General features: G+C 33.9%; 1 protein-coding gene across 1 annotated transcript in view; it reads right to left on the bottom strand.

Annotated features, from left to right (window-relative positions):
• The window catches only part of RELN (reelin), a 232619-nt gene that overhangs the window by 38305 nt on the left and 172426 nt on the right, over positions 1-21888 (bottom strand). The window contains exons 28-42 of the mRNA XM_072399046.1: positions 19532-19767; positions 17443-17600; positions 15883-16090; positions 15466-15485; positions 12636-12794; positions 12177-12365; positions 10674-10947; positions 9724-9864; positions 7824-8001; positions 7559-7643; positions 6272-6454; positions 4435-4606; positions 3316-3418; positions 2750-2979; positions 1872-2092 (exon numbers count right to left, since the gene is read on the bottom strand). Coding sequence (XP_072255147.1) covers positions 1872-2092; positions 2750-2979; positions 3316-3418; positions 4435-4606; positions 6272-6454; positions 7559-7643; positions 7824-8001; positions 9724-9864; positions 10674-10947; positions 12177-12365; positions 12636-12794; positions 15466-15485; positions 15883-16090; positions 17443-17600; positions 19532-19767 — 2557 coding nt within the window. The remainder of the gene's footprint in view (positions 1-1871; positions 2093-2749; positions 2980-3315; positions 3419-4434; positions 4607-6271; positions 6455-7558; positions 7644-7823; positions 8002-9723; positions 9865-10673; positions 10948-12176; positions 12366-12635; positions 12795-15465; positions 15486-15882; positions 16091-17442; positions 17601-19531; positions 19768-21888) is intronic.

The raw sequence follows: 21888 nt of genomic DNA, 5'->3' as shown, positions 1-21888 counted from the left end.
TTATTTTTATGTTTGATTTTAATGATTTTAAATAAAATAGATTTGTGATGTAAAAATGTGTTGTCTAAATGGCTAAATTTGGTAAAGGCTGGCCTAAAAAGTCCCATTGTTTGATGGTGTTCCACAAAATGTCCTCTAATGTGTCCATTGGTGATGTGGTCATGTAGAGAAAGCAGAGGTTGGATTTGTCTATGTTTTTGGTAAATGTTTTTACTTTTCTGCTCACATCTCTAGCTATCACTTGATCTGGCTAAATTACCACACCAAGGCCATGGTCTAGGACATGGGCAAGTGTTGGCTGAAACCCCCTAGATGACACCTTAATTTACAAACCATACAGCTAATGGAAAAGAGGAACTAGAAAGCCTCTAACATAGGTTGTGCTAGAGTAATTATAAGAGCTAATTATGCAAAACTGTGTCAGAGACCTCATAGCTACCGTGTCCCTTTTTTATTCATGATAAATGAAGAAGAACAGTAATGAGCATGTCATTTTTCTATATTTAGATTTTTGATGTCTGAACAGGCGTTTTTCAGCAATATTCAAATGGTGAAATGATTCTGGAATTCAAAGGCTTTTAGCAGCTGCTACATATTTAATATTCAGAAAGGGTATTCTGAGCAATAGGATACTCTGTAATGTTCTCTCTCAGTACAGATGAATAGTCCATCTCTAGAACAGTGATCTTCTCCAAGGAGTAGCATTGCAGAGTAGAAGTGGGAACTACAGGAGTAGTTAGCCAAACTGAAAGCTCAGTATTACCTACATTCTGTGTATACACAGCAATGAGTGTACATCAATCACTCTCCATGTTCACTCTAGAAGGACCAATCTGTTTTACAGGTAGGAAGATGTAAAAATAAAGACTTATAAGTTCTTGCTAATGTTATTATGCAAATTGGTACTATTATATAGTATGGTGATGCTTTAAATATTTATATTGCAGTATAAATGACAACATAAATTCCATGTAGCAACAGAATAAGTTCAATATGTCTGCAAAAGAAGCAATATTTTTTATATATATATATATATATATATATATAAATATATAAACACACATCCAACTGTGTTCAGCATATCAGCGTACACAATAAAAAATGATGACTATTTGACTAATGACTGTAATTTCACCAATCTGATACCTCTGCATGCATTACCAATACAAACTGCTCTAGGCCAGAAAAAAATTGCCATACTGTGGCAACTTGTCAATGACATAATAAATAAAGTATGTTGCATTGACGAAACTAAATAAGTTCCCTCTGGCTTTCTGGCTGAATCCTAAAGCCCCTAGATATTTCTTATAGACTCATATAGACATCTGCTAAAGGATTATGGTATAGGAAAATCAAGCACCTAATTATCCGGGTTCCTAAACTCATCAATCCATTTCCTATTTCAATGATTTATTTTGTGTAAAATAAGAAAAGGCTACCGCTGAACTGACCTTACAAGTATGTGGATGTGTTCTACCTGTCTAAATCTGCAAAAAAATCTCCTCCTATCCAGGGACATATGATTGCAAATACTTTACAAATACATAGAATATACATTAATAAATAGTGTAAGCATTGTTTTTGCATAACCTCTTATGGTATATAATAAAGCTAATTGGAGATACCCCTAGGATACTCCCTTTTTCTTTATGCATCCTAATTTAATTTAAATTAATAAATGTCAATATTAATATCAAGACAGGTACTACTGGGGTAGCATATTGTAGCTATATGTTAACTTTTAGGTATGTCACATACTGACTGATGAATATTTATTTTCTTACACCTAAAGTACATATAAAGCACATGATTACACAGAAACATTACATAAGTAAAACAGAAGCCAGTAATTTTGCAAAAAACAAGATCACCTTCAAAATCATCCTTGAGGAAGTCAGGATTCTTAGTGCTGACTTTACATGTGGGGCCAGAGTATCCAGGGTCACAGATACACTTGGTGCCATTGACACAACTTCCATGCCCATTGCACATCTCCTCACATTGAGGACCAATATAAATGTTATCAATTGCCCACGTCACAGGCTTCATTGCAGTTGGATAAAATCCTTGATACCATCGAAACCGAATAGAACTTTAGAAGAATAGAAAAAGTATGTGTTATACCAAGTATATATGTAACTAACTTTGTTGCATATATAATAAATATTACTGTTAAGTTACCTGCCAAGCTCTCTACATTATCTTTTGCATGTGTAATCTAGAATATTTAGTTGTTTTTTTTTGCAAATGATGTGCCACAAAAAGATCTGGTTAAAAAGGTATAAAGACTCCTAAACAATGAGCATGTCAGGTCTTTTGCTGATTTGAAAAAAAAATATCTCTTTGCTTGGGTTTATCAGCATTTTTGTATGTACAATTTTTGTAATCCATTCCTTTACCCTCAACAGTAACTGATATTGAAAGTGTGCCTCTTTTGAATTATGTTGAGTTGATAATGATGAATTAAGTCCATGATTATTAAATTAGGATTAATGAATCAGGGAATCTGTAATCTTTGCTTTCTACATTGATGTGTTTATCTGTACTTTGCAAAGTCCCTGTTGATTAACACCTATACATTCCACTATTTTCCACTGTAGGGTTAAATTAACTTCTCAGTAATAATCAAATAATTTGTAAGAGTCGCTTCTGCTTGCCTATTTTCAAATTTTTGTTTATTTTATTATTTTTTAACTAAATGCAAATCAAAATGAAAATAGATTTAAATATAGTCAGTTATGTTGCTTACCCACAAAGGTGCAGTTTACCAAAGTTGATGACTTCTCTTCTCCAGCCTTGCATAGTTCCAGCATAATAGGTACTACTGGGGTGATGTTCTGTGGTGCACAGGGAATTGACATGGCTGCTACTGCTATAGCATAGAGGGAGAAGCAAATGCCATGTAGCACCAAAATCCCGAGAGAACTCCAGTCTCACTGGATCCTCAGAATTACTGTCAGTTGTGCAACCAACATTAATCTGGATAAGATAAGAATGATGCTTTAGGCAAAAATATATTTAGTTACATAAATGTGATTATGTTAGTGTTATATGTTTTATAGTGTTATGTAAAAAAGGAATAGTGAAGTCAAGTATATAAAATAGGATAAACATTATTACTGTAAACTGTACAATTTAGAGGCAAAGTGAAATACAGTAATAAAAAGCAAAACAGTGAAAAAATGGTAATTGCTTCTAGAGGAAAGTAGTGCAAATTTGACTAAAATATATTGGCACATATATTTAAATACATATATTTGAACATATAAAAAAAGAGATGCTTCTAAAAAAAACAAAAACAAAAAACTAGTTTACCTCAAACTGAATAATAGTATTTTCATCCACATCTAGATCTCTTGTAGTAATGGAATGCTCTCCTACTTCATTTGAAACAAAAACCATTGCAGAATCCTCCTCCCTGTCAATAAATTAAAAAAAAAAAGGTCACTGCACTTCAAACTTAGGTTAAAATCTAGAGATGGTATTTAAATAATAAAACATGCGACCCTTGGATATATTATGTTTCTTAATTTCAATTTTAGTTGGAGATTTGAGTGGTTGGAGACACTCAACCTTTTTCCTTTGTGCCCCCCCCCCCATCCTGATCCCTCCTTTTGTTCTTGTTAAAGTATGTTCAAGATATATAATCTATATCTTGATATATAACAATATTTTGTATATGTCATTTTGTTTCTTTACTCTTTTTTCACTGATTGTAAAAGTCCTGTGTTCAGTTTGGATGTATAAGTTGTCACAGTTTCTTTACCTCTTAGAATAGAAATGACTGAAACATAAAATCTAGAGCTACAGTTCAATAGCAATAAGCATAGGCCAAAGATTACAAAGTAATCACAAAGCTCAGTCTTCTCCAGCTTTAACATTTCATATTGACTGTTTTTTAATATATGTCTATAATATTATAGTCAGAAATATAATAATATTGTACAAAAAAGCACCAGCTCTCATTTATTGGTTGGCCAATTGATTTTTTCATTTTCAGTGTTATTATTATATTTAAAAGCATATCAGAGTCATGTAATCTTATAGTGAGATGTATTGTCACATAAAATGTTAACAATTAATATTAACTCTTGCCTAACGGTTGAATTGGTTTTGTTACCTTAGATTACAGATGGACTGCAAAACTTACAGATGTATGCTACTAAGATGCTTTTATTAGAAATAAGAAAGTTTTATTAAGCCATATTTGCTGGCTTACTAAACAGTGTACTAAGGCATTTTGCACTGTTGATGAGGAAGTTATTACAGAGTCCTTGATCTTGGCGTGGTTCTTTTGCATAGATGTAGCAAGATTGGATCTAGTATCTGGAAGGTTGCAGGATTCTTAGGCTCTTTTCCAGCTGCATATTGATAAAAAAAATTACAAAGTAAAATCCAACATATGAAAAGTGTTAAATAACCATGATGACTTACGGCGCTCCTTTGGAAGAATATGGACAATAGAGACCAATATTTCCACCAGGGTAGAAAAACCAGTTATCTTCCCTGGGACCATAATCAAATGTATCCATTAAAACAGAAGGATTGTGTATATTATTTCCATCAATGACAAAATCTTCTATGATCCATATTTCATCTCTCTTCCCTGTGACAGTAAAGAATGACAACAAAAATAATGGCCAGCTCATCTCATAATTTTCACAAGTTGCATAAACATAGAGTAGGTTATATCTTCTGAGCATCCTGTTTCATTAGATAACAATGACAACAACTGTAATAGGATTTCAGGGGTTGTGGGGTTTTAAGTATGCGGTCATATTTATGCAAATGTATGTCTGTACACTGAAAGAAGGTAGAAATAAATATGAGTGAAGTATTTCACTTTTCTGTCAAGATTTAAGATATATTTCCAGTAAAATGCCACCCTTCTATGACCAGGCACAGTGACAATGATAATATTGGTTAGTACAGTTGCTTTGCAGCATTTGGCTACTGGATTTAGTTTCTACCATGACTTCTATCAGCATTGACTTATATGTGAGTTTTATTTCTAAAGATGCTTCTGGTTCTTCATTTATTCTGAAAACATAACGTAAGGTTGGCTTCCTTTCTAATTGCTCCAAATGCATGTTTTTTGCTTGTGTAACCATAGTAAAGACATTACAATAGATTACAAACTCATTTAAGGAAAGTTAAAGATAGAGTTAAAATAATGATCAATATGTTTTGTAAACCACGGCAAAAATACTTCAGCAGTATATAAAAGAGCAAACTAAATAAATGCATAAATCAAAATCAGATTGATAAGGTCCAGTAACCAAGGGTGTTACCTATTCTGTTTGTCCTTCTGAGCCCTAGTGTATAAGGGTCCTTTATTACCCTCACTATACTGAGTATATTCTACAGCCTTGAAGAGCTTTAATAAAGGTCTAATATGTTTTCACTCTTTACTGGGTAATTCCATTTTTGTCCTTGGTACATTTTTTTATGCTAGTAACACTGGGTTGAGTGTTTGACTAATATTCTGTTTCCTATAATTTTAAAATCAGAAACAGTGGTGTTTAGACCCATACAAAACAAGTCAGAGGTATGGAAGCTTATTTTCCCAGACCCCAAATGTTATCCTTTAACATTTATTTCCTGTGATTTATGCCAGTAACATATCAATAATTGACTACATTTGTTCAAGTCATTATGTGAATCGTACCACATAAGCTAAATTATACTTGATTCTTTGGGCCTGATTTATTAAAGCTCTTCAAAACTGGAGAGGACACACTTTTATCAATGAACCTGGGAGATCCAAAAAATCTGAAATGGATCTAGTCCTGGATAAAAGTCCCACAATTGTTTTCTGGGTGTTGTCATTGATGTTATTGGGATGTAGAGGAGGACCTCATGGGTCCTTATATTCTCTGCTTTTGGTCTAACTACTGTCAGGAACAGCTGTGATTGGACACACACAATGCAAGTTTGCTTATTTGCTCTGATCAGATCCCAAAGTATATATTTTATATAAGTTATTTCTTAGTTTCCTTACTATTTATATTTACCTGCCCCACCACCCTTCTCCAGCTGTAGGTCTGTGGTTCCACATGGTAGCTCTGGTGTCACAAGGAGACATAGCAGTTATATAGCACTCAATATGCTGAACCAAGGAATGTGCAGGATAACAAAGGGATCATATACCCTCGAAAGTGTGAATGAAGTGCTGGACAGTGGGACAGGTAACCTTTTTTGAAGGTTATTTTTTAACAGGTGAATTAGTCACTTTAGGGTACATTTTTGACATAGTAAAGAAAAAATATACCGTTGTGGTAAGGCTGCCAGAGCCTAAACCTGGTGGCATTCGTTTGAGCTGCTGCTGGTAGAGGGACATTGACAAACAAGACATCAGTAGTTTGAGTAAAATAAAATTCATCCATGAGATGCCATGTGATGCCTCCTGTGACTGAGAACTGAAGAAGAATAGAGTGTGATCTCTCTGGAACTCCTGAAAGTAGTAAAAGTACAAATATAAAATAACAGTAAATGTATTATAAAAAGGAAAAAAGGGGTGGGTATTTTAATATCACAGAAAAAAATCAAAAATTAGTTTTAAAAAGCTTTTCTTTTTTAGTTTTGGGTAGAGTGGAGATTGGTATAAAACTCTGTCAAGATCTAATTGCTTAAACAAAAAATCTACTCCAGGGACTTTGACAACAAAGAGAAATTTTCTCCACTTTTAAACAAAATGTCTGTTTTGGCCATAGATCCACTATACATATGACAACATAATACACATTCAGCATTTGGAAGAACCCTACTTTTAACCTTTGTTGTTCATCAATAGCAAAAAGGGGCGATTTAAATTATCATGTGTTTTGTATATTATGATACATTATAAAAATATACTTGAATCTATGTTCAGAACACGTTAGTTTGAAATAGATTTATTTGGACTGCAAACATATGGAATGAGGTCTCAAAAGACCACAATGCCATATTCAGTCACAATCAGAAAGTTCACTAGATACTGGCCCTTAGCTTAGGATATATCTCATACGTTGTGAGTGTGACCAATACTGACATCCAGGTCTTCTGGGATCAAACACTGTATATACTTTAAGATCTCTGGGCATGCTCCAGGCTGAACTATGCTCTAGACTAGCTGCACATAAAAGGCTTCACGCTTTAAATTTTCATGTCATATCTAAAATACAGAAAAAGCAAACAAGCAATTGTCAGTGTGTTTTAATAAGCCAGACTGTTTATGTTTGAAAATACTAAAATGGCACCTAAAAACCAATCTTTTTTTCAAATAGGGATATAGTAACCTGCCAGTTGTAGGGATAGGTACCCTATCAAGCAGGTCCTATCAACTACAAAAATGCTTCTATAATTCATGGCATTCTGGAGAGCCTGAGGTTTACTAATTAGCATGACCATGTCAAAATTAAAATAATGGATGCCATCTGTCTGTAAGATTTGTAAGACTCCAGTGAAAAGTACAAATGTTTATTTTTTTTATCAAGTTTTACAAATGAGTCACAGTGTGGTTTTATATATATATATCAAATTATATTTCATTACCTCTGAGTGTTCAATAAAAACCTACCTTTGGTAATGAATTTAAATGAAAACTGGATGTATAATGTATGCGTACAGTCAAGATCTCTTGAAACAAGCATTCTGGATCCTTCCTAAAATAAATTACATTAATTAACAAAATTAAAAATTGACCTTTGATTTACAAAATCATTATATTTCAGATTAAGGACAGATTAAAAAAACATTTTTCATTAAGTAGTTCATTTTAGACATATTTTATTTCAACTGATAAACAATAATATTGCCCAAAACAGGAATAAATAAGTCCTTACCCCCTTTAAAATAAGAGCCGTTCCAGATTTAATTGTTTCTCCATTTTGTTTACCCCGTTCTGCCCCATACACCTCGGGCCACAGGTCAGGATGCAGATTACTGTTAAAATCATCTTTCAAAATGGAAGGTAAAGGTGCAATCGGGACACAGTATGCACCACCAAAACCTCTGTCACACCTGAAATATTGCAAACCATAAAATTAGCTGCAGCACAGAAAGCAGCACTAGAATGTTTCTTGATGTAAATAATCAGAAATCTGAAATTGAAAGTTAAAAATAATATATGCAAAACTATGTTTTTTTTTATTCTTTATTTTTCAAAAAGAAAGTGATCCATTATACAGCTTTATGCAAGCAGAAATGGTAACCAAATCTATACATTAAAAATAATTAGTACAAACATGCTCATTAAAAAAAACCAGATTCTGACTTATGATTGAAGTCACAAGTTTATATGTACACTCTTCCTTGAGAAGAATATACCTTGGCACAAAAAGCACAAATCAGCAGCAAAGAAGCTTGTAAATACAGTGGAGGACATAAGTAGACAAGTATCTATATCCACAGCAAAAAGGGTCCTTTACCAGAATGACCCGATAGGCTACTCAGGCAAGTAAAAAGCCGACGCCATAAAAATGCCAGATTACAAGAACTGCTTGGCTAAAGTTACAATGTTATGTATGGAGGAAAATGGGTGAGAATTGCAAACCAAAGAACACCATCCTAATCATTAAGCATGGGGGTGGGAGCATCATGTGGCGGGGGGATGTAGGAGGGACTGTTCACTGTTCACAAAATAGATAGCATCATAAGGAAGAAACATGTATGGATATATATATACATGTGTAGATAAACTGAAGCAACATCTTAGCAAGGAAGTAGCAGCTGAGTCACAAACCGATGTTCAAAATGGACAATGACCTCAAGCATACCTCAAAAGTTGTGGCAAAATAGCCTGAAAACAACAAGGCCAAGGTATTGGAGTAGCTATCACAAAGCCCTGACCTTAATCTGACTGCACATTTACAGGCAGAATTGAAAAAAGTGAGTGCAAGCAAGGAGGCCTACAAATCTGTCCCAGTGACACCAGTTCCATCTACAGAAAGGGGCCAATATTTCAGCAACCAATTGTAAGAAGCTTATGGAAGGCTACTCCAAACCCTTAACTCAAATTTAATGATTTAAAGGCAATGCAACCAAATAATAAAAAAGTGTATGTAAACTATGTGACCGGCTAAAAGTGTGATTAAAGTACCACTAAAAAGTGAAATAAACTGTCTACAAAAATTGTCGAAAGAAACTACTTCTGTCCTGCACAGAGTAGTTATAAAATGTATAGTTTGTTAGTACAAAATCTGTGGAGGGGTTATAAAATGAGTTTGAAAGTTGTCACCCTAAGTGCATGTAAATGATTTAAACAGCTTAAAGTTGAATTCCAGGCCTGAAGGATTCCATAAAGGACACAAATTATTGTGGTTCTGTACTCATGAACAAAATATTAAACATTATTTTTTAATATGAAATTAGAGTAAGTACCTTTAACAGGTTGGGGAAGAGAGATAAAACCACTGTGTTACAGACTGTAAAAGTGTTGTGATCCTCCTGACTGTGCACATCTGAATACTGGCATGTACAAATCCTTTGTCAGGTAAAGTGCTTCCATATATAAATGTCATAGATGTACAGTAATTTCATGTTTGCCTGGAGTTCAGTTATAAGAAACACTTGGATATTTCTTGGTAAAACTGTAGGGTTTGGTGCTTTAAACAATTTTCCAAAATGTGTTGAACCACTAGTGCCAGTTCTTTTACTCCTAATGATAATGATTATCTCCAACTGCATCCTGTCCTAAATGTAACCGTTTATATACATCCATCATATTCTAGGGTTAATACTCACACACAGTGCCCCGAATCACACACACCATGTCCTGAGCACATCCAAGGGCATCCAGAAGAAAGAATAATATTATCAATAGCCCATGCATCAGTACCAGGTCCATAGCTAGTCTGTATCCATCTGAAGCGAGTCCTTGGAGAGCTATGATAAAAATACAAGCACATCCATTTTACAGTGCACAATTATATTGCAGTTTTTTAATCAATACTTCATGAGTGAATAGTCAATAATTTATTTGCTTTTGGTACATATTTAATACGCAGACATTAAGCTAAAACTTGTCCAGCTGAAACAAAGTACATACAACCTGTACAAAGTCAAATTAATGTAAATCTACGTTTTTGATTCTATAATATTTTTTAACAGTGTTTTTGTGCAAGTGTGTTATTCAATCTAGTTCCTGTATCAAACTGTGCATTTTATTACACTTGAGAAATTAACAACAATTGAAAAGGAAAATATAATAAAAACTAGGCCAACTTAAGTAAGGTTATGTGGATTTCTAGACAATATGAAAATGGCTTTTTATCAGCTCATTAAGGTATTTATATAGAGATCCCGATTGAGGAAGAAACATCTATTTTACCTATCCTTAGAACAACACTAAGCATGCCAACAAATAGGTGGCCTTATGCAGAAGCATATGACAAAATGCATTTTTTTTTGGTTGAAAGAAAGCTGCGCTTAAATTAAAATTATGCGTAAATTGTTTAGTTGCAAACAGAAGATTTACACAGTGGGCAGCAGGGTTGGCACAGCTAGGACTCTAACTGTATGCTATTTATATGTTCTTTTTGTCTTTGTGTGGATTTCCTCTTAGTTGTCCAGCTTTATCCCAAAAACATGCAGTTAGGTTAAATGGCTTTCCACCAATTGGCTTTAGATAAATATCTATATGTTTTTATTAAAACAATATGTACTACAAAATATTTTAGCTTCCATACACTTACTTTGTTGAAGGTGGGAGAGATACAGTAATCCTCCTCCAGTTTTGGAATCTTTCAGATGAGTACACAGAGCTCTCTGTATAATGCAAGCAGCCAATACTGGGTGGCACACATTCTTCAGTAACCTGGTGCCAATCTCTTCCATTATTTAGAGAGTACTGTAATTGAACTGTGTGAGAATCACTAAATAGCTTACTACAGCCCATGCTCAATTCAAACTGTAGAGAACTTGATGCCATCACATCAAAATCCCATGTCTCTGCATATCGAGGCTTCCCTGTAATACAAATCAAAAACAATAAATTAGAAATTGAATAGTTTTGCCTTGTCCCTTAAAAGTGCTTGATTTATTGTTTGATGCACACTTAGATAGAAAATTTACACAAACCTTGGCTATGGATGGGCAAATATACTTGCACTAATGTAATTCGGTTTAATAGCTGCTGCTATTGTCAATTGTCCACTAGGTGGTGCTGTACTCATTCAAAATGAAAACCAAATGTAATGTAATGAATGAAAAGCACCAACTGCCGGATCAACTGGGAATGACACCTACTATTAAAGTTTCTGTACATTCACCAATGTTTAGTTATTACCTTGAAAGTACATTCTTTCACCTTCAAGTAACTTTTGTATGATATACAAACGTACAAGCATTTGCCAGTTTGCAAAGAAGGATAAAAGAAGATCTTTCGTCGAATGATTTAGAAGGCAAATTGTTAATACCAGAAAGATGTGATTTTGTGCCCTATGGCACAGGCTAAGATGGTAAGCAAAGATGCAAACCGGCCACTAGACAGTGTGGCTGATTTATTAAAGCAATTGAGCATATTTACTTTGCAATGTGATATTTCACTTTGCAAGAGAATTTTTGACTTTGCTAAGTAATTGAAAATGATTTAATTTAAAAACATTCAGTATAATGTCACCCTATTCACTAAGATATAGGGAAAATTGGGGAAAAGTGCTCTACTCCATTGGTACATCAAGGTCAGTAGTTCAAAATATTTGTATTTAACCCCCCTATTACACAAACATTATATACCTGTACATCTCTTAAGGTCAGCTTCAGAGATTTTTTGGCACAGTAAACAGGGAACATTTCCTATTTACCTTCTATAAACCGGTGTCTATCAAAATGTTACAGTTAAGACAGAACAATTCTGGCTGCCTTAATATACATAACATATTGCTACATAAAGGCACTGATACTGATGCTACGCTACAATGCACCAATATGTACTAATATAGAATATATTGATCTGCATCATATTTCCAATACATTTCCATGTGATTCAACATGCTTTATTGTGATTGTGTTTACCACTTTGCATCTAATGATCTGGATGAGTGAAAAAGTGGACATGTAAGTGATAATGAATATGTTAAACGTTGCAGCCATTAGGAAATTCCCTTTTTTTATACTCCTGAAAAGTAAAATCATATTATTGCTCTCCAGTGTACAGTTTCAGCAAATAATTTCCTCAAAACATAACTTAGACGTACCTATGTTCTCAGTAAAAATAAGGGCTGTATCCATGGACAGACAGTCAATGTCTACTTGGCCTCCTTGGATTCGGTACCAGTTTGCTTGTAAATCAACAGAGCCATCAAATCTGTCTTGGAAGCCAGTTCGAGAACTGTCATTCATTCCAATGAGGACATCATCTAATGCCCACTGGCCTGATTGTTTACCTGAAAAAATTATTATAATTAACAAAACAAGAATAGTCAAAGTACAACACAAATAAATGACACTGCTAGTGTTGTGGCTGGAAGTTTTAAAATGAAACATTTTAACAAATATCCAGTCAAGTTTTAACATTGTTTTTAAAAAATTTCCGATTTTCATGGTATATTAGAACTGCTTATGTTGGGGAAAAGAGAAATTAGTAAAGATTGCTAGGACAAAGTGAAAAAAACATAACTAACATAAAACATAAAACTAAATAGGACACAACTCACCATGCTGTGGTTGCCACCATCGAAATGCTGTTGATGAAGTCTTTGCATCACGTGGTAATTCTATGGAGATTATTTGTGGCTCAAGATAAGATAGGAAATCCAGCTCACGCAACAGATTCCAACTAATGCCATTGTCATTTGTATACTGGACAACAATTCCTAAAAACAGACAGCAAAGGGCATAAGAATTTACACATATGTGACTACATTAAAAAAGGTGTTTCTTTATCCTAGCTGTGTTTCTATTATTTGCTATAGAAACACAGCTCATATCCATTAGTTTCACGTGTGAATAAATAGCTTCAAACTTACTGATTGTGGGTAGAATTGAAAACTTATTGGAAAACTGGAAATATTTATTAAAGTTTACATTTTAAGGCCAATACAAATGTTAGATAGACATGTGTGAGTTTTTTTTAATTTGTTTTATTCAGTAATACCAATCAATCATTATCTACAACCAATCAATGTTGTCTACACATTTGTTATGAGTATATCCCATATATATATTTTTTTTGTAGAATCTGTCAGTGATGACTAGCTGTTTACTGGATATGACTCATATCAGTATCATCTTAGTTAACACTTGCTGTTTAAAAGAAGACAGAATGAATGAATTGTCAGAGTTGTCGGCATGTGATTTTGGCACTTAAGTTAGTGTGAGTCAACAGAAAAGTTAAAAAACAGCTGTGGGTCCCTGTCCCATAGACAACAGGATAATATCTTTTTACTTCTTGTTCTTAGGGAGAGATCTGCCCCATTTTCTATAACATTTACACATATTGATAAAGTTGTTTACATTAAGATGATATTCTTTGGACATTCGGACATGTATCTGAAAATGGTGGTGAAAATGGTGGTCGTTCATATTATAGTTGTACAAAAATTCTAAAAGTCTACTCAGGCTAGTAAATATTTGACTATTTTTGTTTTAATACCTGTATAATGCAATGCTCACTTATAACCACATCACAAGCACAGATACAAGACTTCTCTAGAGCTGCCCCAACTCTCTGGAATGGTCTTCCTCTTCCCATTAAGCTTGCTCCTACTTTCTGCTCATTTAAAAGAGCACTCAAAACCTGTTTTTTCAAACTTGCCTACCCGTCTTCTTCTGTCTTTTGAAACCATCACTACTTCCCACCACTACATATCACCCATCCTATTGCGTGTAAATTCCCCCACCTACTAGACTGTAAGCTCTTGGGGGCAGGGTCCTCTCCTCCTGTATCACTGTCTGTAATAGTCTGTCATTTGCAACCCCTATTTAATGTACAGCGCTGCGTAATATGTTGGCAGTATATAAAACATGTTTATTAATAATAATAATAATAATAATAATAATAATAATAATAATAATACTGCATGAGCAATCAACATAACAAAGTCCTTAATGCTTGTATCTTAAAAGACAGGCAGATAAAGGAATTGTTGTTACCTCATTATAGATAGTGAGCAATGCTAACCACTATATTGAACATGTATATGTAACATAACACTGTTAATTAGCTTGGATATGAAGGTAGAAGGGCAAAAATATTTCTTTTTCCTGAAGAAAACACTGCTCCATGCTCCATCATAAACTAGACATAGCAATTCATCATGCTATTTCTGCTAAAGAACATGGTCAAAGTTTAAACTGGCTGATCCTCACTGCAGAAATCAAATGATCAAATAAATGCCTAGGCATTTAGTCATATGACTGGCACAGGCATTATCAACAGCAATACATAAATCACCAGTATAAGCATTACAAATCATTGTTTTTAAAAAAAAGAATGATAACAAGCACAATGAAGTGAACGTAAGCTTAGGTCTAGTGGGTTTATGGTAATGTTATATACATTTAAATGTACCTGTAAAATTCCTCTTTCTGGTCTTAATTTAAATTCCAGTGATGGAATAGGGAATAAAAAGCTTTGACATAATAGGAGCACACAATCTCTAATCTAATCAAATTGGTTAAGCCTAATAAAGTAACAATGCCAATGTACCAGAAAAACACAGTTTAGCAGAATATGTGGATTACAGTGAAAGTTACTGCTTTAATATTAAATAAGTAAAGTAACATAAATAAAAAATAAGTGTATACATTTTTTTAGTACATATGCCAGTTTATTATCAAACACACTATCTATCCTGAGAAATGTCAGGGTTATAATGCTGCCAGTCAGTGCTCAATATTTACAACTGAAATCCAGGTATATTTATAAATACCACTATTTTTTCTAGTTTTTTAATGAATGCATTTATACACTACAATCTCTTTAACTTAATATCATGTAATATTCTGCAAAATGGCCTGCAGAGTAAAGGATGAAAGATTTAGCCAATAAATGCCCTATTGATTTTGTTTCTTGTCGATGTAAGGCTAATTATGCTTATGAGAATGACCTGGTATCAGTGTGGTACTGATCATTCATAGTCACAGGCTGAGGGGTTTTGAGTTTAGGCTGTTCGGTTGCAATAAATTCTGCAAAGGTGTTTGACAGGGCTACCAATTAAGGCTGGCATAGCAAAATTACAAATCCTTTGGCAAATAAAACAATTCACACATGTATTTTAGTTGTTTGCTTTAAAGCTCATCTGGTGTTAATCTTAAATATAAATCCTTAGCAAGATGCAATGATAAAACATTCATCCTGTAAATTTCTTGTATTTGCTGGTAATATATTCCTGGCCCTGAGTGACCATTTCCCGGTCCCAGTACATAAATCTTTTTTTGTTTTGACATCCTTTTAGTAATTTTTTTACCTGAGGAAATCATCTTTCCTCACTTGGTTATATCAGCTTCCAGGAAAACAATGATCTTAGATGTTTACTTACTGACCTGTGCTGATGAACTGTTCTCTGTAAGGCAGGAATATGATACAAAGATAAACAGGGGATAGAGCCAATTTTCATGTAACGACGACCATAAAGTTAACATATATCTTATGGCTATACAATAAGGTAAACAGTTTATAAGTCTTTTTAACTTTAGAAGGATGTTATATATTGCTTACAAAATATCGTTAATGAAAGCTTAAAAGAAATGTAGGTACACATTTTATGACCGCCCTTTAAAGAATAAACTGTTCAATAAAAAGTGTTTTTCAAACCAGGTTTATAGTAAACACAAAAGTTATTTAAAATGGCCACAAAACCACATAAAAAAACACTTATAGCACTTTACTTTTACTATAAAACTGTCTTGTTTATACAAAGCACACGTTCAGCTTAAACAATATACAGGCTGTTTATTCACCTGGTGTTAGTTGTATCCAAGGCAGCAGTTCTTGCTTCTCTCTTTCCAGGCCCATTAAAATACAATGATTTGCCATCACTTAGCGTCCCACAGCCTGTGCCCACCTGTCCGCCAGTGATTTTATACCAAAGCTGGCTCAGTTTGCCTTCAAATCTGTCAAACATTTCAGTTGGATTGGGTCTGTTTGAGACACATGTGCCATGTTCAGCTAAAAGTAAAAGCAAATTGATAGTTATGACAGAAGGAAAAGTAGAATGCTATTACAGAAACTTAGAATATATGGTAAATTGATACTGTAACAGATCTCTGTATTCAGTCTAATTTACAAAAAAAAAAATTTGCTATATATTTTTACTTTCATACTTTTAGAATTTCTTAAAAGTAAAAACATCCAGGCATATAAGCCATAGACATAGAAGCTAGAGTTGTAAAAATGCAAGACAAACAAGAGCAATTCAAAATCATTTTAAAAACTTTGAACTAATGTAGCCTAGGGAAGTAAGTCAATGTATAAGTATTTCAAGGGGGAACAAATAGCAGGCACACTTTACTCATGGAAAGTCATTGGTAAAGGTGACCACTGAATAAACAAATATACATTATTGGTATTAGTTACAGTAAATACACACAATGAACCCAGTTTTTTTGTGCCTGAACTGCTTTTTGAGGGCCTGTGCTGATGGGCTTTGGGCTGGTTTTAAAAGGCAAATAATGCTTGAGTTTAGATGCATTCAATTTGCAAACTAGGTCAGTTCAAAATCATTTAATTTGCTTCAGTTCAGGCTACTATTAACAAAAGCCCATTAAGGCCCTACATATTATATTGTATTACATGTTTTTATAAAGCTTTCCTTGCACCATAAATATTCACTACATGTGAAAATTTCCTGTGCAGCATGTCTTTTTTACCAACTTTAGGGATCACTCAGGTAAGTAATGTGTTGCACCTTGTAAGTGTGTAGAAAAGACAGGCTCTATCAATCTTAAACATTCACAGTGCAGTTATATGCAGTAATTGACACTGAGATGCTATGGGACATTTTCCTTGCAGTTTCTGGTCACCTTCCAATGTTCAATTGCTTACTTACTCTGTAAGAATGGCATTTCCAAATACACATAGAGGTAAATAGATGTCATTCCGGTAGGATAAGGCATCTGAATGCAGATCTACAGTATAAGCTGTTTCTGCAGCAACACTAACTTTGGGTAAAGGAGGTGTTAGCAGGATAATTACTCCACAAATGTTGTTTATATGTATGGTTTTCTCAATAATTTGATGATGTTTGTAAAACACAAAACATTTCTGATGCTGAGTTCCTAATCTGGTAAATTGGGGGCTGACCATTAATAGAGCATTTATCAGTACAATTCAATCCAAAGAAAGCTTTTTTTATTAGTAATTGACTGTGTATAAGCTCGTATAAAATTGCAATAATATTATATCATTGCAAAAAAAAAATAATAATTTGCCTTGCAGTTTGCTCCACGAAACATATTTTCATATTCATATTTTACACTGAACTGAACATATTTTACTCTTTCAGTAAGTGAAATGCTTACCTGTGAATCCTCTGTCGCAGAAACAAACTCCAGAAACACAATCACCATGACCATTACAGTAGTTGGGACAAGGTTCAGATATGTAGACACCATCCAAGCCAAAAGCAGGAACATTTTTTTGTGACCCACTCTCCTGTATCCAACGAAATCTGGTCTTACTAAATTAAAACACAAAATATTGCATAGTATTACAAAATACAATTCACAAGCTCAGAAAAGAAAAGGCCAGTATTTCTGTTTAGGTAGAAGCCCTGGATACAAAAAAAACATGGAATGTACATTACAACCTCTAAATAAAGGCAAAAAATGGTGTAATAGATACTAATATACACAGGACCACACAAAGTTGAAGTATATAAATGTCTGTAAAATGCACAAGACTATATTATTATGTGTGTGTCAGTAGTCTGTTTTGGAGCTCTTTATCAGAAGTCTGAGCTATTCATAAAATTCTCAGTGAGAATGTACAATGCTAACAAAACTAGATATCACATATGGGGGAAAAACTAGCAAAACTCAGATAGAAACATTTTTATGATCTCATACACAAAACATTTTTTGTTTTTACTATTATATTAGATTTATTAATATTTTTAATTTTTAATAATAATATTGTTTATATTTGTATCATAAAATTATTGCTTCTACAAAAGTAGAAGGTAAATTAAACATATTGATACTTTTATTATTGAATAAATATATAATTGTCTGCATTGATTAAGAAAAAGAAAGCAAGAAAGAAAGAAAACAATCGTGTATATTTGCGTACTGTAAAAATTGCAAAACACATTTCTGGAAAAGATAGTTATTCTTACCATTTAATATATGTTCTGGAATACACATATACTTCCTAATATAGGTTATCATGGTTTACTTTAATTTTTTATCATTTCACTGGTGTTCACTAATATATAGCACTCCATAAAGATATGTTAGGGACATACATTCATAAAAATTAGTTCTGGCTAGCTAAGCACATTGAGAAAACTCTAGGAGGCAATTTAGCTAGGTAGAGATGATGGTTGTGCATGTACATAGTATTATTCCTACCTGTCAGGTGCTGGGTATTTTAATTTTTTTTGTGTGTGCTCAGCTTTCTATGCCTAATCCTCCTTCCAACATTAAAATATGTTAATAAAAAGAATGTGTGGAGCTTGGCTGGTTAATTTATTTTCATTTCATCTTGTTTGTTTAGTGCCATCAACATGAACTGTCTTTCTACCACATTTACTACTTCTTAATGGCTGCTGTGACTTTCAACATATGACTCTGCAAACAAGCTGCTGAGGAGCAGTGGACGTGATGGCAAGCTGAGATGAATTGTACACGCCAGTCAATCACTTGCTCTCTTTTCCAGGGGAAAGAGAGGGGATTTAAACAGTATGTCCTTGCTGTGCAGAGCTTTCTTGCCATCTGGAAACATGTCGGTCCAAGTACACAGTATCTGGGAAAGGACAACTAGCTCGAAGTCCCAGAAGTGATTATTACCAAGCTAAAAAATATGTTATTTCTGAACCATGGCCAAGAAAGCTTACACTGTATTTATAACCTTATTGCACCTTGACCCTAATCACCAGAGACTGCCAATGACATACTTTTTCATATTCAGGAGTCGGTTTGTGGTTTTCACAGTAATAATTAGTAACCATTATTATATACCAGCAGATGGAAATGTGTTAAAGATATGTGAAGGTGTTTATTTGTTGCTGTAAAATCAAATGATTTTAACTACGATGTCACCTTGTTGCAGAGTGTTTAAGATATTTTTCCTGTATGAAGGGTATATTTTTAAATGCACAGATTTTAAATATAAATGTAAGGTTCATTGTAATTGCATTAATTGGAAACTTCAAGAAAGCAACAAAGAGCTCATCTACATCCTTTAAAGGCCACGTGTATAAAAGACAGCTTGACCGTCCACAACAGTAGGTGCAACAACAAAAAAAAAAGAATAAAAAAATGTTAGGGATAGTTCCTCATTTATTTTTAATTTGGGCTTCCACAATTTTATTTTAATACATCATATATAAATAGAGAGGCTCTTTTACCCGAAATAGAGGAAATATAGTGCTATAAATAGAAAGCCTACCTTGAAGCTAGTGATCTTGGTATTATGATTGTTATCCGAGTCCAGTCCTCAAAGTCTCCAGGGTAGTAAGCAGTTGGTTCACTCAGTTCTCTTGCACTTCCTTCACAGTCTTTAATTCCAGGAGATGCAGGATAACATCCTTCTCTTATCAATGACCAAGACAAACCAGCATCATGGGAATACTGAAGAAGTACTGGTACATCACTGCTGAATTCCTTAGTGCAGCCCACATTTAGCTAAATTATATTTTAAAAAAAATCATTACCATATTTTTTTTTAAACAAATCGATACACAAAATTACCCTGGCATAAAAGGGGGCCCAAACATTACAGCACACATCTGGCAAAAACACTCCTTTGCAAATAAGACACTATATAATTTTTGGTAGCCTACTGTTTTCGGTGCAGCACTCCATAAGACACTTTAGCATTTATTACTAGCTTAGTAATAGTAAGTGACTAGTAACAGTAAAAAAAAAAACATACCCTGAATTATATAGGAAATAAAAGTTCTCTCCAAAATTGGGGGTCAAAAAAATTGTATGGGATTAAAACAAGGAGAGAAATAAATGGATGATGATGATGGAAGCTTTAAATCATGATGAACAGTACAGGTGGCTACTTCTATTATCCAAATAGAAGCTATTCTTCACAGGAGACATACATCTACTATCTAAGTACAGGTAGTCACATACGAGATAGGGACAGTGGTTACATACTAGATAGGGACTGTAAGTTTGTTCTTATGTTGAATTTGTATGTAAGTTGGAACAGGTACATTATTTTAATAAAAGCAATTAGGATAGATGTTTGTCGCAACGTATTATTAGGCAGCGTGGTGTCAGTTACTATATCAAAACCTCACTGTGAGGTAATCACAAACAAAGCAAAAAAAAATTTTATGGAGCCTAGACATTCATTAACTTCTGGAGCAAGATATGCTTTGATATGCAAAAAGAAATAACTGCACAGTTTGTCGTGGTTACTAAAGAGTTACAATAGGCTGCAGAAAGAGCTCACCCCCCTAGTATTACCCACAACCTCAGCCTCCGTCTTGCACAGGAGTGAGCAGGGAAGCTCGTTCGTATCTAGGAGTCGCCTGTATGTCAGATGTCCTTACGTCTGGGACAACCTGTATACTGTTTCGCAGGCTACTTACATCTGTTTTAATTTGTTAAATATAGAGAACATGTTTATACAATTCCTACTGGATCTTTTTGAAAGATTTTAGTTAGCAATTCAGTGTAACTTTCAATAGGTGTGTAGAAGCCATAAAAACCCCATAACGGATTAAACTGCATCTGTAGCCTTCTACTGTACTCCATCCTTTGGGTGGAGTACAGTAGAATTAGAACCACTGTAATGAGAACAGAAAGTAATCACAAACCCCAAAATTTACAATTGTCACTTGAACAGGAGGTGAGGGGAGATCTTCCAGTGGGGATACCTGTTATCGTTTCTACCTTCTCCTTCACTTTGGGGACATTTGTTCTCTCAGTAGAGTTTTAACCATTTGCTTCTCCATCCAAATCTCAAAAAACATATGGCGTTATCTGCTTCACAAATTATGTTTGCACAATAAATATTTTGCAATCTTACATAACACTGTAAGATTCTATTTTTCTATCAAGCATTACAAATAACAATTAAAACTCCTGCTGCAATATACTATCAAATGCACAGGTAAAGTAAATGCATTATGAGTACTGTCCCATCATTTCATGAATATAATAATTCTGCTGGAATGAACACTGAAATAACAAAAGCCAAAGGTTCAATATTTTGATGCTGTGGAAGTTTCCTAATAACAGGAAATATCATTTTTGGACCTTGTAGCTGATTTTGTGATTCACTGTGCAGGTATTTTTTATGCTGCATTTACTGTAGCTGTTATAGCTGGGTACACATTATATGAGGTCTTGGACGTAATTCTCAACAAGATGTCAGCTTCAAGGTTGAGTCTGGAATGTAGTGAATGTTTAATAAATAAATAAAAATGACAAATGTCTTCTTTATTTAGGTTGTGTTGTGAATCCTTGTGAGTGATAACACCTGCCCAGCTGTAATCACAAGCTCCACAGAGAATGTGTTAATACCAAAGGTGTTGATGATCTTCACTTGAGGTTTAACGCCTGTGGTACTAGGAATGCTGGTAAAGATCCATGGGTTACATTAAACAATTATTAAGTAATTCCACTTTACATATCCTCACCCATGTCACTTACAGTCTTTATTGCAACAATATACTTCAAAATTAAAACACAAGGAAATATGTAAATCTAATTTAATATTAGTATAATATTTATTTATGATGATAAAAGAGGTTTTATGTTTAGAGAATACGTTATATGGGGTTT

The sequence above is a fragment of the Pyxicephalus adspersus genome, chromosome 2 (genome assembly GCF_032062135.1).
Source record: "Pyxicephalus adspersus chromosome 2, UCB_Pads_2.0, whole genome shotgun sequence".
NCBI lineage: Eukaryota > Metazoa > Chordata > Amphibia > Anura > Pyxicephalidae > Pyxicephalus > Pyxicephalus adspersus.
This window is presented reverse-complemented; position numbering and strand designations above follow the sequence as displayed.